This window comes from Crinia signifera, chromosome 4 (assembly GCF_055691185.1).
Source record: "Crinia signifera chromosome 4, ASM5569118v1, whole genome shotgun sequence".
Lineage (NCBI taxonomy): Eukaryota > Metazoa > Chordata > Amphibia > Anura > Myobatrachidae > Crinia > Crinia signifera.
The window spans coordinates 81,363,491-81,386,522 of record NC_139220.1 but is presented as its reverse complement, the minus strand read 5'-3'; the positions used below and the strand labels follow the sequence as shown (position 1 = coordinate 81,386,522).

At 44.7% G+C, this 23,032-nt stretch overlaps 1 protein-coding gene across 1 annotated transcript in view; it reads right to left on the bottom strand.

The window, feature by feature from the left end:
* The window catches only part of LOC146074120 (A disintegrin and metalloproteinase with thrombospondin motifs 2-like), a 301,085-nt gene that overhangs the window by 51,741 nt on the left and 226,312 nt on the right, over positions 1-23,032 (bottom strand). Inside the window, exons 14-16 of the mRNA XM_083181900.1 lie at positions 20,808-20,931; positions 12,466-12,546; positions 3,053-3,219 (exon numbers count right to left, since the gene is read on the bottom strand). Coding sequence (XP_083038026.1) covers positions 3,053-3,219; positions 12,466-12,546; positions 20,808-20,931 — 372 coding nt within the window. The remainder of the gene's footprint in view (positions 1-3,052; positions 3,220-12,465; positions 12,547-20,807; positions 20,932-23,032) is intronic.

Here is a 23,032-nt window from a genome sequence, read left to right as displayed (position 1 = left end):
TAACAGTACATTCCAATCTAATTTTTCCTATTTATCATCTGTTTTAGGGTCTGATTAAACATTTCTACCAGACATCTTTTTGCGGGTAGTAATTAACCGGCACAGATCTTTCATAAGTTTAGAAACAAACTAAGTACATTGGCCCGTTAATACCTCCTTCAGTATTCCCAGATGGTACACAGTAACTTTATAATAGGCAGTGGCACAGCCTCTGGGTATAGGGTGGCATAATCCACTACCACAAGTATTTATTGATTGCCTAGAATAGATTTTTCCACTGGCCCTATCAAATCCATACTGATTCTCTCAAAAGGCACAGAAATGAAAGGGAGCTGTACCAGGGGAGCCCTTAACTCTGGCCAAAATGCCATCTTTTGACACAAAGGGCATTCCTGTAAAAAACTCTTGACTGCAGGATGAATGCCTGGCAAAAAGAATCTCAATTGTATGAGTTTTTTCCTCCCCTAAATGGCCACCCCACAGATGCATATGTGCAGCTCCCAACACCAACTGCTCAAGTTTTTGGGGCAGTAACTATTGGTCTACCATTTTTCCCTGTAAAGCGGTTGCCTGATATAGTAAAACATTTTTCAAAATTGGGTACATCCTCTGGCGGCAAAGAGTCACCCACCTTACCATTAACCACTTTCGCATTATCAAAGGCATGCACCAGATTCATATCCTCCCTTTGGTTTACCCCAAAGTCCTGTAATGAGGCTCTCACATACAAGACTCCAGTGGGCATTAGCCTCTGTTTCCTGGGGTGTTTCAGTGGCATCAGTATCTTGCCCAGGCACCAAATGCCATTGGGAACACCATCCTTCTGTCCTGAACACACATGTATTAGGAAGCACCAGGTGCTGCTAATCAGCCAGTGATTTCCAATACATCCTAATAAAATTTGGGTTGGCTCTCCCTTGCCCTGCTGCTGTTCTAAATCCAGGACTGGATATTCCACACACACATACAGATGGAGCCTATTCTAGGTCTTTGATGCCTTTTACTAAATTTATTCATGTCATTTATTTTGTACGTTAGTATACGTTAAGTACTAAAAATGAAAGTTTGACATATAATCATCCATACCCGTTTTTTGTTATGTTCGGTGGTATATGTGTGGGTACTATTTATGGTTTATTAGTGTTTATTTTTCCAATATTTTTGATTAATTTTTCTGTGGGTTGCTATGTCAGCCGTGTAAAAGTGCCTGCGTGCAGGCATGCACTATGATGATGTCACTGAGTGGGGATGCGGCATAAGGCTCGGGTTTTGGTGTTATTTAAAGGTATGTTTATTTGTATTTTGTGTGAGCCTGATGACAGCATTTACTTGTTGAAACGTCGGTGTTGGATTAAAGAAGTGTGCTGTACGTTTAAACAAGTCTGGAGTGCTGCATTATCAATTCCTCTATATTTCTCTGAGGTGTTTATGCGGGCACCCTCCATATATTGGATTTTATGGACTGTGCCGGACCCTCCTGTATGACCTGAAGACTAGTAATTTATTGTAGTGAGGAGAGGGATAAATACAGTAGTTAGGTATCGTTCTAAATAGCCTGTTTGGAAAGTGGCTCCTCTGTGTTTGTCTGAGTTTGCATTCTCATGTGTGTCGTGTAAATTTCCTTGTCTGCTAAAATTAGCAAATGAAAATACATCTATTATCAAATTCACCATTGTTCAAACTCAGAAGTACTTTCCATAGTATACAAAACTTCAGGGAAAATAACCAACAATCATATTTTTAAACATTTATAGGAAAAAGTGCAGTTCTGTGCCTCAGGAGCGGCTTTTTATAAATAGAGGGTAATAGGGTTTAATTGAAAAAAGCGCTTGTTATTGGGTGTTTTTATATAAGTTGTATATGTGTGTGCATGCTTTTTAAAACTGCTTTAAGCAATAACAAATCAATAACAAAACAATTTTTATCCAAAGCAATGATAAGCCAGGAAAAAGGTGATGTTTACAGCTCTCTCTGGAGCAAGTAAGAGGTGCCCGGAGTTGCCGGGCAGTGGTGCTTGGTGTCGCATTAGAATGAGGAAGATATACTCTCTGACTGTCCCCTAAGCTTACCTACACCTCTGGCGTCTGTGTCCAAGCAGCAGCAGGAAAGATCTTCTTGCTGCTTGGTGTTATCAGCGGCTTGTCCGTGACCAGAAGTTCGGTACCCGCGGCTTCCGGTCAGCCTGGCTTCTGTTCGGGTGGTTTCCTCTAGTTCCCCAACGCATTTCGAGAGTATGCTCTCTTTGTCAAGAATGCATACTGGGAATCATACATGCGCTTTATCGGGGTAATTCAGACCTAATCACACAGCCTTGAATTTGCAGTGGCACACATTCAAGTAGACGCTAGATTAAAATTCTGTGAGTTTTGGGGAAAGGGGAACGTGGGGCAATCAGTCGCACACACCTGTGCACCACACAGAGACATACTTTCTCTTCTTTCCAAAAATAGATTAAAATTCTGCCTTGTCGATTTCACGCACCCACACCTTAAACGTTTAGGCACGCCTGCATTTTCCCTGACACTCCCAGCATTTTTCCTTGGCACTTTCATGAAACGGCCACTTTACCAGTGTTACCACCCACAGAAACCTACTTCCTGTCAATCACTGCTTTGCGCACAAACATTGTGGCACATATGTATATGCCGTCTAGCGATAATCAGCAGCCATACAAATTTCTGGCCGTGCAATCCGGTCTTAAGTAAGCCATAGTGGATAGAAGGGAGCTGGGGGGGGGGGGGGTCGGCACCAATTCTCTTTCTGGCACGGGGCACCAAAAATCTGGTTACTGTTATCCCCAATTACCCAGCCAACCTGGACTATACAATCCCAATCAATAAGGCAAAATGAGCCCTCAAATTGGGACTATCATGAAAAAATTTGGACATTTTCATGTACCCTGTAGCGACCCGTTGTGAAAGTCTAAAACATGAATAACACTTTAAACACAAGAAATGCACTGCAATGCAATTTAATATCAGAAACCGCTGTGCTTTCATGTGAATGTAGTAATTCTATAAAATACATACAATAGTGATGTTCATAAACTTACAAGAATGACAATTGAATTACGCAAAGGCCCCATGGTCTGAATTGTTTCTCGGTTGTCATCATTTCGATATTCCCATTCAATACCCATTTTCACAAATACTTTTGAATCCTGTAAACTCTCATTTTCATCATTTAATATGAACCTTCCTGTTGCCTGATTTCGGATAGCTAGACATAAAAATATAAGATATTAGGAGGACAAGTTATTTACAAATTTTCTAAATGTATGATCGTTAAAGTTATCAATACAGACACAAGTGATTGATATTGCAGACTGTACTAAAAGTCTATTATGTGGATATCATCTGTTAGCACATTGCCACTAAAACACATCCTATTTAACATATCCTTTGAAAGTTTTTCACAATCCTACAGTTAATGTATGTACATCATAAGTCACCTGTTTGGAGCAGTGATGTAAATTTACCCCAGTAGCCCGGAGGCAAAATATTGTTCCCCCCCCCCCCACAGACCCACACACACATACACACTCACACACACAAATATACCACCTTATAGAAATATATGCATGCACATGTGTAAGTATTTCTGTAAATCTTGTTGCACTGCACCACATTTATTCACATTAGCATGTTATGTTAAACTAAGGGTGTGCACACTTTTAGGGGTTTGTGTATTTGGATCTGGAGCTCCCTTTGTGTTTTGGATCTGGATTAGTTTTGGCAAAACCACCCTTTCAGATTTTGGTTTAAGATCTGTATTTTGGGGGGGGGGGGGGGGGGGGGGGGGGACATAAAAACTGCTAAAATCACAGAATTATTTTTTCATTCCTATGCTATTATTAACCTGAATAACATTAATTTACACTCATTTGCAGTCTATTCTAAACAGCTGACACCTCACAACATTGTTTTTAGGCCAATAAGTTGCACCAAGGTAGCTTGAGGACTATGCTTAGCGACACATGTGGGCGGCAGAAACACCTGGCACATCTAGGAGTGGCACTGCAGTGGCAGACAGGATGGCAGGTTTAAATATTAGGTCCCAAAGAGCACATATTGCAACATACCTCCCAACTGTCCTGCTTAACGCGGGAATGTCCCGGTTTTTGGGGACATTCCCGTGTCTCGCCAGGGGCTGCCACTGTCCTGGGCCCGGCCCCTCTGACAGAGTGGAGGACCCAGGCAACTCTATCGCCCACAAAGCAGCCAGCCATCACCCCCCCCCCCTCACTAACAGTAGCGTGTTGTCCCCTAGCCAGCAGTGCTGCTGAAAACTGGCTGCTAGCCCCCTCCTGCGGCCCACAGCGCTTCCTATATTTGTGGCCGCGCACCTCATCTGAGCCTCACAAAGTGCACTGCAGTTTTCCATCTCTGGGCCCTCCTTAGACTTCCGTCGCCCGAAACACTTGCTTCCCTCTCGCTGCCCACCACGCTTCCTATATTTGCTGCTGTGCACCTGAGCCTCACAAAGTGCCCTGTAGTGTCCCATCTCTGGGCCCTCCTATACCCCATTCACACCACAAATGCAGGCTTTCAGGGGTTAAAATGCACTTCTTGGGTCTGTGGTGTCACTGGATATGCACACTGTCCCTCTGCAAGCTGTATGCTGCCTCTGGGCGTGTCTGTGCGCGTCCACCACAACAGGAAGTTGCCCTGCTAGCAAATCAGCATTAGCTGACATCAGCAGAGGCAACACGGGAAGTAGGGACATGTCCCTGCACCTTTGACACAATAGGCAATTGCTTGTAACAATAGGGGGAGGGGGGGCTGCCTATATTGTTAGTCCTGGGCCCTGATGGCAGCCCTGCCCACCCTTATGTTGAATAGTAAACAGGACATGCACACACTTTAATAAACCAATCATTTCAGCGACAGGGTCTGCCACATGACTGTGGCTTAAATGATTGGTTTGTTTGGGCCCCACAAAAAAGAAGCAATTAATCTCTACCTGTACAAACTGGCTCTACAGAGACAAGATGTCATGCTCATCCACTGATTCCTCACCCCCTTCAGTGTGTACATCTTCACAGAGTATTAATTCGCCCTAGCTGGAATACACCATCACAGGTCCCTCTGTACTCTCTGGAGGCAATTGCTGGTCTTGCTGGAAGAATTTCTAATTCATTTTGACTAACATCATCTTCTCCACATTTTGTTATAGCAACCTCCTATGCCGCATGCTGACAAAGTTTCCGGTGGCACTAAAAATTATTTAAGAGTACACACTGGAGGGGGAGGCAATTAAGGTAAAATAGAGCCAGTCTGTACAGGGGCCTCAAAATTGCCTCTTTTTCTTCCAGTACATATACGGAATGTCTTACATGCCTACTTAGATGCTGTCACTGATGTAATCCTCCACCATTTTTTCAATGGTGACAGCATCATATACAGTGGCAGTAAACATCAGAAATTGTTGGCAGCTCCTTCAGTCTGGATCAGATGTCCAAACTTGCTCCTGCCTGCCCTGCATCACAGCTAGCGGGTTGGTTAGGAACTTTTTTCCTTGCAGCCCCAGTTGCGGAAGAAAGTGAAGGAGGTGCAGTTGATGTGTCACATTCCGCTTCAGCTGACAATCTCCTCACCAGCAGTTCTTTGCACCTCTGCAGACTTGTGTCCACCGGAAACAGAGATACAATGTAGGCTTTAACCCTTTCAGGTCCAACGTCTAATCAGGCTCAACAGCCCGAGCGCTAGTAGCATATACAACGGTGAGCCACTTTAAAAGAAAAAATAAATTACAATTAATTTAAACCAGACTGTTTGAAATGAAATTTTGAAATTTGTTGACTGCAAATGTTAAACCCAGGATCAAGAAAGGTGGCAACAATGTAGTGGTCTGGTTTCAACAGATTGACCACACGCAAATCCTGGCAAAGTGAACGAAGAGCTTCATCCACACACTTAGCGGAGTTGCTACTCTTTAGCTCCTCTTTCACTTTCTCCAGCTGATTCTGCAAAAGTCTGATGAGGTGAATGACCTGATTCAAGCTGGCAGTGTCTGAACGGACTTAAAGTGTGGCAAGTTCAAAGGTTTGGAGAACCTTGCACAACACGGAAATCATTATCCATTGCTCTCGAGTCAGGTGCATACCCCCTCCTTTGCATATGTCATAGGTGGATGTATAGGCTTGAATGGCCTTTTGCTGCTCCTCTATCCACTAAAGAATATATATAGGGTTGAGTTTCACTGCATCATGACCTCTTGCTTCAGGTGATTGCAGGGCAAGTTCAACAGGGTTTGCTGGCGCTCCAGTGTTTTTGGCCATCGAAAACATCTCCTGCACGTCCCTGTCAATTGTCAAAAAAAGCTGCTCCACCAAAAGTATTTTGTGAGCATAACATGGGACATGCTTGGAATTTGCCCAAATGTAATGCCTGCACAATATTGGTAGCGTTGTCGGATACCACGAATCCCCAGGAGAGTCATAGTGGGATATGCCATTGGACCCAGGCAACTCTATCGCCCACAAAGCAGCCAGCCATCACCCCCCCCCCCTCACTAACAGTAGCGTGTTGTCCCCTAGCCAGCAGTGCTGCTGAAAACTGGCTGCTAGCCCCCTCCTGCGGCCCACAGCGCTTCCTATATTTGTGGCCGCGCACCTCATCTGAGCCTCACAAAGTGCACTGCAGTTTTCCATCTCTGGGCCCTCCTTAGACTTCCGTCGCCCGAAACACTTGCTTCCCTCTCGCTGCCCACCACGCTTCCTATATTTGCTGCTGTGCACCTGAGCCTCACAAAGTGCCCTGTAGTGTCCCATCTCTGGGCCCTCCTATACCCCATTCACACCACAAATGCAGGCTTTCAGGGGTTAAAATGCACTTCTTGGGTCTGTGGTGTCACTGGATATGCACACTGTCCCTCTGCAAGCTGTATGCTGCCTCTGGGCGTGTCTGTGCGCGTCCACCACAACAGGAAGTTGCCCTGCTAGCAAATCAGCATTAGCTGACATCAGCAGAGGCAACACGGGAAGTAGGGACATGTCCCTGCACCTTTGACACAATAGGCAATTGCTTGTAACAATAGGGGGAGGGGGGGCTGCCTATATTGTTAGTCCTGGGCCCTGATGGCAGCCCTGCCCACCCTTATGTTGAATAGTAAACAGGACATGCACACACTTTAATAAACCAATCATTTCAGCGACAGGGTCTGCCACATGACTGTGGCTTAAATGATTGGTTTGTTTGGGCCCCACAAAAAAGAAGCAATTAATCTCTACCTGTACAAACTGGCTCTACAGAGACAAGATGTCATGCTCATCCACTGATTCCTCACCCCCTTCAGTGTGTACATCTTCACAGAGTATTAATTCGCCCTAGCTGGAATACACCATCACAGGTCCCTCTGTACTCTCTGGAGGCAATTGCTGGTCTTGCTGGAAGAATTTCTAATTCATTTTGACTAACATCATCTTCTCCACATTTTGTTATAGCAACCTCCTATGCCGCATGCTGACAAAGTTTCCGGTGGCACTAAAAATTATTTCAGAGTACACACTGGAGGGGGAGGCAATTTAGGTAAAATAGAGCCAGTCTGTACAGGGGCCTCAAAATTGCCTCTTTTTCTTCCAGTACATATACGGAATGTCTTACATGCCTACTTAGATGCTGTCACTGATGTAATCCTCCACCATTTTTTCAATGGTGACAGCATCATATACAGTGGCAGTAAACATCAGAAATTGTTGGCAGCTCCTTCAGTCTGGATCAGATGTCCAAACTTGCTCCTGCCTGCCCTGCATCACAGCTAGCGGGTTGGTTAGGAACTTTTTTCCTTGCAGCCCCAGTTGCGGAAGAAAGTGAAGGAGGTGCAGTTGATGTGTCACATTCCGCTTCAGCTGACAATCTCCTCACCAGCAGTTCTTTGCACCTCTGCAGACTTGTGTCCACCGGAAACAGAGATACAATGTAGGCTTTAACCCTTTCAGGTCCAACGTCTAATCAGGCTCAACAGCCCGAGCGCTAGTAGCATATACAACGGTGAGCCACTTTAAAAGAAAAAATAAATTACAATTAATTTAAACCAGACTGTTTGAAATGAAATTTTGAAATTTGTTGACTGCAAATGTTAAACCCAGGATCAAGAAAGGTGGCAACAATGTAGTGGTCTGGTTTCAACAGATTGACCACACGCAAATCCTGGCAAAGTGAACGAAGAGCTTCATCCACACACTTAGCGGAGTTGCTACTCTTTAGCTCCTCTTTCACTTTCTCCAGCTGATTCTGCAAAAGTCTGATGAGGTGAATGACCTGATTCAAGCTGGCAGTGTCTGAACGGACTTAAAGTGTGGCAAGTTCAAAGGTTTGGAGAACCTTGCACAACACGGAAATCATTATCCATTGCTCTCGAGTCAGGTGCATACCCCCTCCTTTGCATATGTCATAGGTGGATGTATAGGCTTGAATGGCCTTTTGCTGCTCCTCTATCCACTAAAGAATATATATAGGGTTGAGTTTCACTGCATCATGACCTCTTGCTTCAGGTGATTGCAGGGCAAGTTCAACAGGGTTTGCTGGCGCTCCAGTGTTTTTGGCCATCGAAAACATCTCCTGCACGTCCCTGTCAATTGTCAAAAAAAGCTGCTCCACCAAAAGTATTTTGTGAGCATAACATGGGACATGCTTGGAATTTGCCCAAATGTAATGCCTGCACAATATTGGTAGCGTTGTCGGATACCACGAATCCCCAGGAGAGTCATAGTGGGATATGCCATTGGACCCAGGCAACTCTATCGCCCACAAAGCAGCCAGCCATCACCCCCCCCCCTCACTAACAGTAGCGTGTTGTCCCCTAGCCAGCAGTGCTGCTGAAAACTGGCTGCTAGCCCCCTCCTGCGGCCCACAGCGCTTCCTATATTTGTGGCCGCGCACCTCATCTGAGCCTCACAAAGTGCACTGCAGTTTTCCATCTCTGGGCCCTCCTTAGACTTCCGTCGCCCGAAACACTTGCTTCCCTCTCGCTGCCCACCACGCTTCCTATATTTGCTGCTGTGCACCTGAGCCTCACAAAGTGCCCTGTAGTGTCCCATCTCTGGGCCCTCCTATACCCCATTCACACCACAAATGCAGGCTTTCAGGGGTTAAAATGCACTTCTTGGGTCTGTGGTGTCACTGGATATGCACACTGTCCCTCTGCAAGCTGTATGCTGCCTCTGGGCGTGTCTGTGCGCGTCCACCACAACAGGAAGTTGCCCTGCTAGCAAATCAGCATTAGCTGACATCAGCAGAGGCAACACGGGAAGTAGGGACATGTCCCTGCACCTTTGACACAATAGGCAATTGCTTGTAACAATAGGGGGAGGGGGGGCTGCCTATATTGTTAGTCCTGGGCCCTGATGGCAGCCCTGCCCACCCTTATGTTGAATAGTAAACAGGACATGCACACACTTTAATAAACCAATCATTTCAGCGACAGGGTCTGCCACATGACTGTGGCTTAAATGATTGGTTTGTTTGGGCCCCACAAAAAAGAAGCAATTAATCTCTACCTGTACAAACTGGCTCTACAGAGACAAGATGTCATGCTCATCCACTGATTCCTCACCCCCTTCAGTGTGTACATCTTCACAGAGTATTAATTCGCCCTAGCTGGAATACACCATCACAGGTCCCTCTGTACTCTCTGGAGGCAATTGCTGGTCTTGCTGGAAGAATTTCTAATTCATTTTGACTAACATCATCTTCTCCACATTTTGTTATAGCAACCTCCTATGCCGCATGCTGACAAAGTTTCCGGTGGCACTAAAAATTATTTCAGAGTACACACTGGAGGGGGAGGCAATTTAGGTAAAATAGAGCCAGTCTGTACAGGGGCCTCAAAATTGCCTCTTTTTCTTCCAGTACATATACGGAATGTCTTACATGCCTACTTAGATGCTGTCACTGATGTAATCCTCCACCATTTTTTCAATGGTGACAGCATCATATACAGTGGCAGTAAACATCAGAAATTGTTGGCAGCTCCTTCAGTCTGGATCAGATGTCCAAACTTGCTCCTGCCTGCCCTGCATCACAGCTAGCGGGTTGGTTAGGAACTTTTTTCCTTGCAGCCCCAGTTGCGGAAGAAAGTGAAGGAGGTGCAGTTGATGTGTCACATTCCGCTTCAGCTGACAATCTCCTCACCAGCAGTTCTTTGCACCTCTGCAGACTTGTGTCCACCGGAAACAGAGATACAATGTAGGCTTTAACCCTTTCAGGTCCAACGTCTAATCAGGCTCAACAGCCCGAGCGCTAGTAGCATATACAACGGTGAGCCACTTTAAAAGAAAAAATAAATTACAATTAATTTAAACCAGACTGTTTGAAATGAAATTTTGAAATTTGTTGACTGCAAATGTTAAACCCAGGATCAAGAAAGGTGGCAACAATGTAGTGGTCTGGTTTCAACAGATTGACCACACGCAAATCCTGGCAAAGTGAACGAAGAGCTTCATCCACACACTTAGCGGAGTTGCTACTCTTTAGCTCCTCTTTCACTTTCTCCAGCTGATTCTGCAAAAGTCTGATGAGGTGAATGACCTGATTCAAGCTGGCAGTGTCTGAACGGACTTAAAGTGTGGCAAGTTCAAAGGTTTGGAGAACCTTGCACAACACGGAAATCATTATCCATTGCTCTCGAGTCAGGTGCATACCCCCTCCTTTGCATATGTCATAGGTGGATGTATAGGCTTGAATGGCCTTTTGCTGCTCCTCTATCCACTAAAGAATATATATAGGGTTGAGTTTCACTGCATCATGACCTCTTGCTTCAGGTGATTGCAGGGCAAGTTCAACAGGGTTTGCTGGCGCTCCAGTGTTTTTGGCCATCGAAAACATCTCCTGCACGTCCCTGTCAATTGTCAAAAAAAGCTGCTCCACCAAAAGTATTTTGTGAGCATAACATGGGACATGCTTGGAATTTGCCCAAATGTAATGCCTGCACAATATTGGTAGCGTTGTCGGATACCACGAATCCCCAGGAGAGTCATAGTGGGATATGCCATTGTGAAATGATTTCCCTCAGTTTCTCTAAGAGGTTCTCCGCATTGTGCCTCTTACTGAAACCAGTGATATACAGCATAGCCTGCCTTGGAAAGAGCTGGCGTTTCTGAGATGCTGCTGCTGGTTCCACTGGCTGTTGCTGCTGCATAAGGTGATATATCTACCCAATGGGCTGTCAGTCATATATTCCTTAGTTTGCCTTGTACCATTTGTCCACATGCCCATGGACAAATGTACAACCGCATTTTTCAAGACACCGAGGACACTTTTTCTGACGTCTGTACATTCAGGGTATCGCCTGCCTAGTGAAGTGGAATCTAAACAGGATTTGGTACCGAGGACACATACCTCCATTCATTTTATAACTCCCACTGAACTAATGACAGATACCAGAGGGACGTGTAACACCAACATGTGGAAATAGTGCGGTTGCCACTTCCTCTCTGGGATGATGAACGACTCCCAGCAGCAATAGCAGCAGTGGTAGCAGTAGGCGTAGCACTGTAGGATCCTCTAGAGGAATACCGGATAGGAGAGGAGTCAGTCATGCCAGTGACATGGCCTGAAGGACTACTTCAGATCCTGATTGAGGATGACATTGACGAGGAGGGAGATGGTGGTGTGGAATGCAGTTGCTTGGATACAACAGGACAAAGAGATTTAGTTGTCACTGGAGGCAAAGCTTCTGAACTTGATAGTGACTTATAATAAATGTGCTGCAGGTGACGTATAAGGGAGTTAAGATCCTTACCCCTACTACTTACAGCTTTACATAGGCTACATATGGTGATACAATTGTTGTCCAGATTGGGGTAGAAATAATTCCAGACCAATGACGTGGAGCTTTTAGTCTTCTGTGCCTACATGATGATGTGCTTTTTCACCCCACAGTCAACAACTGTCTCGCCCTGTACGTGATTTAATCAAACCACATCACAGCAGAATCATTCTCGTCAACTTCCTCCTCAGTACCAGCTACATCAATATCCTTATTCTGGTGCACTTCAACAGTGACACCTTCATTGTTAATATCAGGAACTGGACAGTGGGTGCTCCTTCCAGCACTTGCAGACGGCGTGCAAATGGTGGAAAGAGCCTCCTCTTCCTGTCCAGTGTTGGATTGGTCAGGCATTGCAACCAACCACAAACTTGGACTCTCCTTGGGGATTTGTAATATCTTCTCATTAGAACGCTCATTTTTTTTGCTGTGCTTTTACTAGCCTTTTTTATTTATTTACAAATTTTGCAAGTCGAAGGACCATTATTCATGAACATAGGCCAGGACCTTACCCATTCCTTGTAAAAAAAATTGTAAACTCAGACCCTATTATGCTTTAATGCTGACATAACTATTCCATTCATCTCATTAAGTAGAGCAGTAAAACAATTAGTAGCTTAAACATGATCCATGCAACATGAACCATTATTACCTCATTGTACAGGAGACACATTTGTAGTGTGTTTCTCCACTTACCAATATTGTGAGCATATGAATCAGTTTCTTGAATGAGCAAATGACGTGCACCAGCTGGAACTTCAAATATCCTAACATAACCTTCAGAAAAAAATATATATATTACTATTAATATGGTATATAGACATTGTTATTATCATATATTCAACATTGCAGGGCAGCTTTTTAATAAAGTAATTCAAACTTTTGGCTAACCTCCTCTGCAGGTGACTCCCTGAAGTAGTAGCAATACTAGCCCACATTATGCAGCGGTTACATTTTTCTGGAAAAAAATATACATACCTCTCAACTGTCCCGCTTATCGCGGGAACGTCCTGTTTTTTTGTGACATTCCCGTGTCCCTCCCGTGACCAGGAGGGGGGGGGGGGTCCAGTTTGGAGTCCCCCCTGTTGTCTGTGAATAGGAAGCAGTGTTTATTCTTGGATCCAGAGGGGCTGGGGGCATAGCCAGCAGCTCACGGAGCTGCTGAGCATGCCCCCACAGAGGGGGAAACAGGACGTGGCCTCGCAGCAGCATCATCGCAGATATAGGCCACGACCCCTTTTTGGTAGCCATGCCCAAAAACTTAACTAACATGTCCTCACTTCTAGGTGTCACCATCACTATATCCGTGAAATGCTTTTTCAAAAGAAGGCAAGTATCATTACAGTGTATGTGCTAAAATACATGAACTGTAGAATGACTAAACTGCATGAAGGGCTAAACTAATTAATGTGACATACACACGGGGCGCTTGTAGCCCTATTACTAAGCTATCTGACCAGATCGCTTAGAAATGAAGCTTTGATCGCTCTGTGTGTAGGTCCTGCACATTCCCATCATCGGACTAGATTTATACTGCATGCAGTATAAATCTAGTCTTCGCCAGTGTTCTCGGAGAACACTGGCCATGCCATATAGCTTAGAACACATCGCTATGTACTGAGTGATCTGTGCTGGGCGATATGTGCTAAGCAGTATCGCTCAGCATGGAGGATCAGACGCCCTGGGCCAAATGTAATAGGGTGAGAGTTTCAGAAAGTGAGAGATTTTGGGAGAGTTTTCCCTTGTTTTTTAAAGCAGCAATCAATTACATGGCAAAATCAACCTGGTTTTGCAGTGTAAACTCTCCCAAAATCTCTCACTTTCTGAACCCTATTACACCCTATTACATTTGCCCCCCTGTGTGCATGGGGCATTACATTTACACAGGGAAAACACGATTATAAAGCATGCTTTATATAATACCTAAGAAGAGATGGTACTTGTGTAGTTTCACGGCGCCAGCATGGCGCCGTGCTACTTCCGGTTTCTACGCTCGGCAAACTATCTAAAATAAACTAACTTAACTCCATGCCAACATGGATAGTTCATACCCCCACTATCCGTGCTGGCGCCGTGAAACTACACAAGTACCGAAGAGATAAATGTTGACGATAGAAAAATGTAACAGCTACAACTTACAACACCCACATCACACTCTTCCCTCATACCCTATAGCAAGAGATTTGGGGGTATATGGGCAGACTTTAAATCAGGTCTCTTAACTAACAAAGTAATTGCAGTGGCTTAGCTAAGTTTTGGGCGCCCCCCCGCCATTAGGGGGGGGCACCACCTCCCCCGCCGCCGCCCCGCCAAGCACCCCTACCCCCCTGCCCCGCCGCCCATGCAAACCCCCCCCCTCCCAATCCCCCACAGCCTTACCTATCGCGCTGGTCCCGGCGGCTCCGTTCTTCTGCTGAGGACCACCACAAAATGGCCGCCCCCATACAGCAGACAGTTTCAGAGAACTGTGTGCTATATGGGGCGGCCATTTTGTGGTGGTCCTCAGCAGAAGAACGGAGCCGCCGGGGACCAGCGAGATAGGTAAGTCTGCGGGGGATTGGGGGGGTTACTATAGCACCGCAGCCCCCGGCGTCCCCACATGCACAGCGCCCCCCCCCCCTCCGCAGTGGCGGGGGCTGCGTTGCCATAGTTACGCCGCTGAGTAATTTTTCTTCTCTTCCGTGAACTGTTCCTCATGGCTGTGCTCTGGGTTACATTTTACTCCACATTAGTAAGTCTGCCCGAAGCAAATGCTTAGAAACCTTGGGGGTTATCACTATAGTTAATCCACCTTGCTCTTCTGCATCATAAGTCTTCTCAATAACAGACCCCTTTGGACTATCTCACAATTTTCCTATACTTATAAAGATGCACAGGCTGTTATAATCTTTACCCCCCATAGTTAAAATGTCAACGTTGCACACATTAAAAAATTTAGAGGCGTGTCTTCTGAGGTAGGTGCAGGGCCAGATGATAGTATTAACACTGTTATGCCCCTTACGCATTATGCCGCACAACGTAATGCCCTTTACACATTATGCCACACACAGTAATGCCCATTACACTTTATGCCACACACCATAATGCCCCTAACACATTCTGTCACACACTGTAATGCCCATTACACATTATGGCACACACCGTAATGCCCCTTACACAATATTCCACACACCCCAAAGCCCATATGATCAGGGCCAGATTAATAATGGGATGGGCGGAGCTGTAGCTCCAGGCCTCCACATAAAAATAGGGCTATCACCATGAAAGCATGATGATCACATGTATTAAAATTGCATTTCTATTTTACACACAAACTTATGCAACTTTTTACTTTTATATATTTAGGGAGACACTGGAGCTTATAGGTTATGAGTTCTACATGCCTATGTGGCATTAACCTCTCTACCTCTCATAATAGGCCCTTGAACATTATCAGCTCAGGCCCATAAGGCCCTTAATTCTTATGCTATTCATAAGGCCCATCAGACCCAGTATGAGTTTAGAGCAAGTGGTACAGTAAGCTGGTTCCTAATATTGTACTCCAGGGGTGGCCAAACCTGTCCTCAAGATCTACCAACGGTGCATGTTTTCAAGGCAACCTGTGGATCTATAGTAGGAATGAATGCAGCATGTTTTAAAATGTGACAGTTAGTAATGACTACAGCTGTGCACCAGCTAGGTAACCTGGAAAACGTGGACCGTTGGTAGATCTCGAGGACTGGTTTGGCCACCCCTGTTGTACTCTCTGCATATATAAATACTGTTCACATGTTACAGCCCTTTTATTCCAATCTTTCTGAACATTTCTTAAAAGTCTAGAATGGGATGATGAATCAAGAGGCCCTGAAAAGCATGTAGTACTATAAAACCACTGTTCACACAGTAGGATAAAATTGATTAAAATGGCACTAATATTTACTGTTAACGCAAAAAAAGCTGTGATTTCTATTTAATATTTCCATTTTAAATCTGAAAATCAAAACATCTAATTAAATCCTGGCACAAGAGGACCATGTACACATGAGGCGATTTCAGCCATAATCTCTGTGGATATGGTCGCTGAGTGTACGGGGCGACGGTCACCGGGAGCAGGCTCCCATGACCAGCCATGGGGTGGTCGCTGGTCGCCAGAGCATGCTCCGGTGACCAGCGGCTTCTGCAGCAGAGTGTCTTGTTTTTATCAGCGACCATCTCTGGTCGCTGATGAAAATGGGACACTGAGCAATATACTGCTGAGCAATATTAAGCCAATATTGCTCAGCGATCATATTGCTCCATGTGTACAAAGCTTTAAGGTCAAGGTCCTATTGGTTGAATGAAGAATTGGATGAACAAGACATCCAAAATCTATTGTTTTTTTAAATTATTATATACTATTAGAAATCATTTATAGATATATCTTATATAGACTAAATTACCAGTAACATTACAGGTGAAATTTAATAGGATGAGAGATTCAGAAAGTGAGATATTTGGTAAGAAATCACCAGTTTTTTTTAAAGCAGCAATCATTTACACTTCAAAATCAAACTGGTTTTGCAGTGTAAATAATTGCCGCTTTAAAAAAAACTGGTGATTTCTTAACAAATATCTCACTTTCTGAATCTCTCATCCTATTAAATTTCACCCGTAATGTTGAAATCCCTTGTGGATCCTGGACACATTCTCAGTTTAGTGGGCAGATGCAGTGGCGGAACTCCCAGAGGCAATGGAGTAATCTGCCGCCGGGTGCCAGGATAAAGGGGGCAAAAAAACCTTTTATCTTGCCTCTGAAATACATGGACTAACTTATGCCACTGGGCAGAAGTTCTGCCTTCTGATACATAAAGCTATGGATTGTAGAACTGTACAGTGGGGAGAGGGACATGATAGAGTAAATCACATTGCTACAGCACTTGCCATGCAGATAGTAAATGATGAATGCAGGTGAGGTGTAAAACAGCTTTTAACAGCTGTTTAGAATATTTATAGTCACCTCACCATTTAAGGTGCTGGAACTCACACAGACTTTTACCTCTGATGATGGGAATTTTGGAAAACTGGTAGTGTTCTAGCAAATTGCTAGTGAGTATCAAGTCGTATATACAACTGATAACTTTAAGGAAAGTCTCAGAAACCCACCTGAATCAATTTTGAAGCAGAAATCACAATATTTATAATGTCAAACATGCAAGTTGCATTTGACCTGCCATTAGCCAGCCTGACTTCACTTGTGTTACATGGCATATGGCTGGTTGGCACTACGACCAGGGAACAGTGCCAGACAGGGGCGTAACTAGTACCTTGTGGGCCCCATAGCAAAATCTTGAAAGGGGCCCCCTCCCCCATTGTCACTACAATACCCCTTAGAGGGGCAGGAGAGTGAGGGGAATGAGCGATAAATGGCTCCATGTAATTCAGCGCACTGTGAATAATGATGGGAATAAGCTCCTGGGGCTATTCAAATCAGTGCACTGTTAAGTCGGCCAGTTGCAGTACTTGCAGGTGTTTTTGGTCACAAGTACCGGTATTGTCCGACTAAAGTGCTCTGCTGTGATGCTGTTTGTGCCGCACTAGGGCACAAAACAGCATTACCGAGATACAATAGTTTTGTGGGAATTTTGTTTGCACCCCTCCTGGCAATGGACTTAGCAATGTGCCTATTTGAATTGCCCCAGGAAGCTCTCTCATGGTGCTACTCACAGTGTGATAAATTGATACGACCCCAAAGAGTGTCAGAGAGAGGAGCAAGTAAGAGAGAGAGAGAGAGAGGTGGCCAAGAAAAGAAGGAGGCCTTCATGGAAAAAAAGGGATAGAAAGAGGGTGTAAGAGAAAGGGGAGGGGCAAGATATAGAGAGATGCAAGCTGGAGTGAGAGAACGTCGGAAGGAGGGAAAGAGAAAGAGGAGAGGAAGAGAGAGTGTCAGAGTGAGAAAGGGGGAAAGACGGAGTGAGAGGGTGTCGGAGAGAGAGAGCATGTTGGGGAGATAGAGGGAGAGAGAGGAAGCTAGAGAGAATGGCAGATGGTGAAAGGGGTGCCATGGAGAGAAATAGGGAGAGGCGGCAAAATCACAGGCGTAATGGGCAATCTTTGAACCTGTACACATTAACCATGTGCCTCACTTCCAGTGAATATGGTCCATGACCATATGGTTAATCAGAAATTGGATAATTGACTGATTTGTGACAGACATTGCATCTATGTACAGTATGCAGGCGATGGGACTCACAAAGCCTTCAGGTGGCATCAAATCCACGTGTCATTTGAATATTTTCATACTGTTTCTGCGTACGTTTGTAGCTAAAGTGGCATTGACATACAACTCCGGATTAGGCCCTTTGTACACAGCTGTTAGGATTTTCGGTGCCTTCTGTGCGTAACTCAAGAAAGATCCCGGCTTCTGTGGACTTTGCATTTTTCAAACATCCGATGCGCACAAAATTAATTTCTGTACATCTCTGAATCAGGCCCTCGGCTTCCATTTCACAGGCTATTACAATCTGTGACTTGGAAGCCAAGAAGATTAATTCAGACCTAATGGCACGGCCGCAAATTTGAGCAGCCAGCGTGCAGTAACAACACCGCCTGGCTAGAGTGAAATGCCGCCAGGCAAATGAATGTGCTCTCTGTACGAATGGATGTGTACGGCTACACATCTATTAGCAGCCGTGCGCATGTGTCCAAAACCCATAAAAACATGCTCAGAATGACCAGAGACTTACCCAGCAGTGCGAGTGAAAAAGTCATGTGCGTACTGAAGCGGATGTCACACACCCTCCCCTAACATGCTCAGGCCTGCCTAGCATTTCCCTGGACACTCTCAGCATATTTTCTGGCCAGTTACAACCTCCAGGCGCCTACTTCCTGTCAATCACCTTGTGTACAGCCAGTGATCAAAAAAAGTAGCAGTGTTTCATTGCAGGACAGCCTTGACCATGCGTACTGTGAAACGTATGCATGCGGGGTATATCGATAATCGGCTGCTGTACGAATTCGCATTTGTGCGATCAGGTCTGAATTGGGCCTAAAATCTCCACAATTATACTGGACATTATTGTCTAGTTAACAGTTAATGAAAATGTGCACTCTAAGTGAAGGGGCGTTACCTCAGTGAAAGCAAGCGTTTACTATCATCCGGCCACATGATCTAGGCTAGGCGAGGCTTCATGGAAACCCAATTACGTCACTCTGGGGGCGTGCCGAGCAATCATGGAGTAGATGCTGGGAAGCCCCATGAACTCTTTCTGTACTGCTCGTCCTCTTCATTGACAGGAACTGTGGGATAGATATATGAAACAGTGATAAGAGTAGAGGATTGTGCCAGTGGAAAAGTGTACCATGGCAATCAATCAGAGGCTAAGTATGATTTGATAGGATGCTCTAAATCAGTGGTCTCCAACCTTGATCTTCAAGTATCCCCAACAGTTCACGTTTCCAGGTCTCCACACAGATTAATAAGTGAAATAATTAGTTCCACCTGTGGATCTTCTAAAATGTGTCAGTGAATGATAAGTACACCTGTGCACCTGTCAGTTGATCTGGAAAATGTGAACTGCTGGGGGTACTTGAGGACTTAGGTTGGGAACCACTGCTCTAGGTACATGTTACTTCAAAGCTGACTTCTCCACTCATCACTGCTCAATACATCTAACCCTCACTATTCAAACCAATTGATTATTTGAACACTCAACCCTGGTAAAGATATACGGATGTGTTCACATACATCTAGCCTCCTTGTGTTAAACAGCCCTACTAGTCATGTCATACAATGGCGTAACTCGGTGGCGCTGAGTATCTTTGTGTGCAACTTTTTCCATTACAATGCATCTTGCAAAACATTGGGAATATTGGCCCTTATTCAGATCTGATCGCAGTACAAATTTGTTCTCAAAATGGGCAAAACCATGTGCATGGCAGGTGGGGCAGATGTAACAAGTGCAGAGAGCATTAGATTTGGGTGGGGTGTGTTGAAAATGAAATATAAATTGCAGTGTAAAAATAATGCAGGCAGTATTTACCCTGCACAAAAACAAAATAACTCATAGAATCTAACTCTCTCAGCACATGTTACATCTGCCCAACCTGCAGTGCACATGGTTTTGCCCATTTTGAGAACAAATTTGTACTGCGATCAGATCTGAATAAGGGCCATAATGCACAAGCATCTTCTGCTAGGCTGCGTGCCTATTTTGTATATTTTGTGTGCGACCTCAGCTGTATCTGCATAGGAAATTCTACCTTACAGTGTTTCTGGCAGTTTTCCAATAAAACACTGTAATGCAGCCTAATGCAGCATCATTTTCAAATTAAGAAACATTATAACGGAAAAAGTCACAAGCAAAGATGCTTTTTGCTACCGGGATACAGTCATTTGGTCTACAGCATGTTGGTTGACAAGCATTGGGTCGACACTGTTAGGTCGATGTGGATCTAGGTCGACATGGGACAAGGTCGACATGGGTTTAGGTCATACTTGCCTACTTTTGAAAACTACTTTTGAAAACTAGTTTCAGGGAGATTATAGTTGGTAGCAGAATTTTGCACAGCGCCCCATTGTCTAGTTCCATATATGGAGAGATTGTGAAACGGGATTGTAAAAGTGGCACCTAGAAACGTGGGGGCGTACTGCTACATCTGAGAGGAATGTTTTCAAATGACTTATATACAAATGTAGATGAGCCCCAAAGCAGTTCGTAAGAGATACTATACTTGGTAAAGTGCTGGGAAATGGTGCTGATGATTCAATGTAACTGTATTTGTCTCTCATTTCTTTTTTCCCCCCAAAATGTAACAGTATAATGTGGGCTAGGTGAAATGAGGGAGATTGCTAGACTAATGAGGGAGAGAGGGAGATTGCTGCTATTTCAGGGAGTCTCCTGCAGAATGCAGGAGGGTAGGCAACTATGGTTTAGGTTGACAGGTGAATAGGTCAACACAAGCATTAGATCGACAGTCAAAAGATCGACATGGGGTTTTTCACAGTTTTTTTACCCAAATGTCGACACAGTCGACATGGACACAGTTTCCAGTGCATTATTTTATTATGTATATTAGCTTACCTTTTTTCTTGGGTATTCTTGTAAATGTTCCTTTTACGATTTTGCAATGTGAGTTATCACCACCACACACACCACATTTGTCTTCTTTTTTTGTTGATCCAATTACTTTGTCACAACCAACTTTCTGAAAGCAAAAGAAAAAATATAAAAATATGAATACAGTATATAGATACTGCAACATGTTTTACATTTTATAACGGAGTACAGGTAAAATCAAATATTGTACATAATGTCAAACACACGCATAGTACAGGTGTGGTATGTTTTACCAACATTCCCAATGTTTTATATATACAGTATTTACAGATTCTCATATATCGCAGCATATTACATTCCGCTTCACAATTGGAATAAATAGCGATAGGACAAACTAGTTAATCACAGATAGTACTTTTGTAATAGCATGGCGCCCGTTACGTAGTTACCTTAGCAGCCCTGTCAGAATCAGCGTAGTGTTCGTGCGGCCAGCGTAGTCAGTCAGAAGTAGTGTAGTGCTCCCGCTGGTGTAGTAAGCATAGTCAGCGTCCCTGTCAGAAGTAGCGTAGTGTTCCCGCGGCCAGCATAGTCAGCATCCCTGTCAGATATGTGTTCCTGAAACACCCCCACTATCCACGCCAGCCCAAAGCGTGGCGAGGGGACGCGTTACGCGTCCCCCCGACCTGTTCATACCCCCACTATCCACGTCGGCGTGGAGTTGATTTTATAAAGTGTGGCGAGGGCAGCGAGCCACTGAGCCCAAAGCGTGGCAAGCACAGCGAGCCCCGTGATGGGACGTGGAATACATGTAAAGTAATCCGCGGCCGCTCACCACGCTTTGGGCTCGGTGGCTCGCTGCACTCGCCACACTTTATAAAATCAACTCCACACCGACGTGGATAGTGGTGGTATGAACACATCGGGGGTACGTGTAACGCGTCCCCTCGCGGCGCTCGCCATGCTTCAGGCTGGCATGGATAGTGGGGGTTTGAAAAGGGGACACGGGCAGTGTTGCCGTACCCTGCCAAAATAATTACTGAGACACACCTGTGTCTCAGACAGCTGGAGCGCCTCTCCGCCGGCACCAGCATGATCCCATCTCCGCCAGTGTCCACCAGCACAGGGGATCTGGTGGTTACCGGCACTGTGTGAGGGCGCTCACTAGGCGTGCCATGGATGCCGGGGACAGAGCCATGGATGCCGGGGACAGTGCCGGGCTGCTGTGGAGTCACTACGCTAACTACACTAGGCAGCCATTGGGCTGCTGCTGAGTCAGTCTACGCTAAGTACGCTAGGCAGCCGTTGGGCTACGCTGACAGTGTAGCTTAGCCTACGCTGAAAACATAGAGTAGCCAGGCACCGTGCTGTTACACAAGTACCTCACAGACAGACATAGAGGTAGGAAGTCCCTGCTCACAAGCTTACAATCTGTACAATGTTGACATTTATTACGTCAAGTGAATGTTGACAAATATAGACAATGTCTTTTGAGCTTCATTCTATTGCTATTCGTAATGTTTAGCCTAACTCTAAGCCTCACACTAAAATGAGCAGCAAGGCTAACTCTAACTCAAAGTGTCGACAATGTCATACTGCTGACATTTCTATCAGCTTCGATGTCAACATTTTGCAGGTGTCAATGTTTATGGAGTTAGCATTTCTGTGTTATAGCACTGAACACTTGGGTTCTAAATGTGTGGAGTTTGTATATTATACCCATGTTCTAATGGGTTTTCCTTCAAGTCATCCAATTCCCTGCCATATTCTAAAAATATACTGGTAGCGTAGGTTAACTTGTTGGCCCAAATGAACCCTAGTGTGCATGTGTTTAGGAATACAGATTGTAATTGTAGGTAAATCATCATGGCAGCATGAGGGCACTACCTGTGAGATGCTGGTCGGTGCATACCGTTATCTTACCTCATAAAAGTCTTGTGGGTCAATTTACTAAAGCTTCTAAAAAATTGTATATTTCTCTATTAAATCCTAGAAAATGATAAACAGAATCCAATTGGTTGCTATGGGCAACATTACCTCTTTTAATTTTTAGTAAATTTTCAATACCAAAGAAAAATCATCATGTGTATTTTCCCAATGTTTGCCCATTTACTTTTTTTGTCAGGCTATGCAATTTTAACGACCGAAAAAATTGCACCAGAAAAACACATGATTTCAGATTAAACCTGTGTGTTTTCTCTTAACAAAGCCTAATTTTCAGACAAAATTTTTATCTGCTTTCAGGGATACCC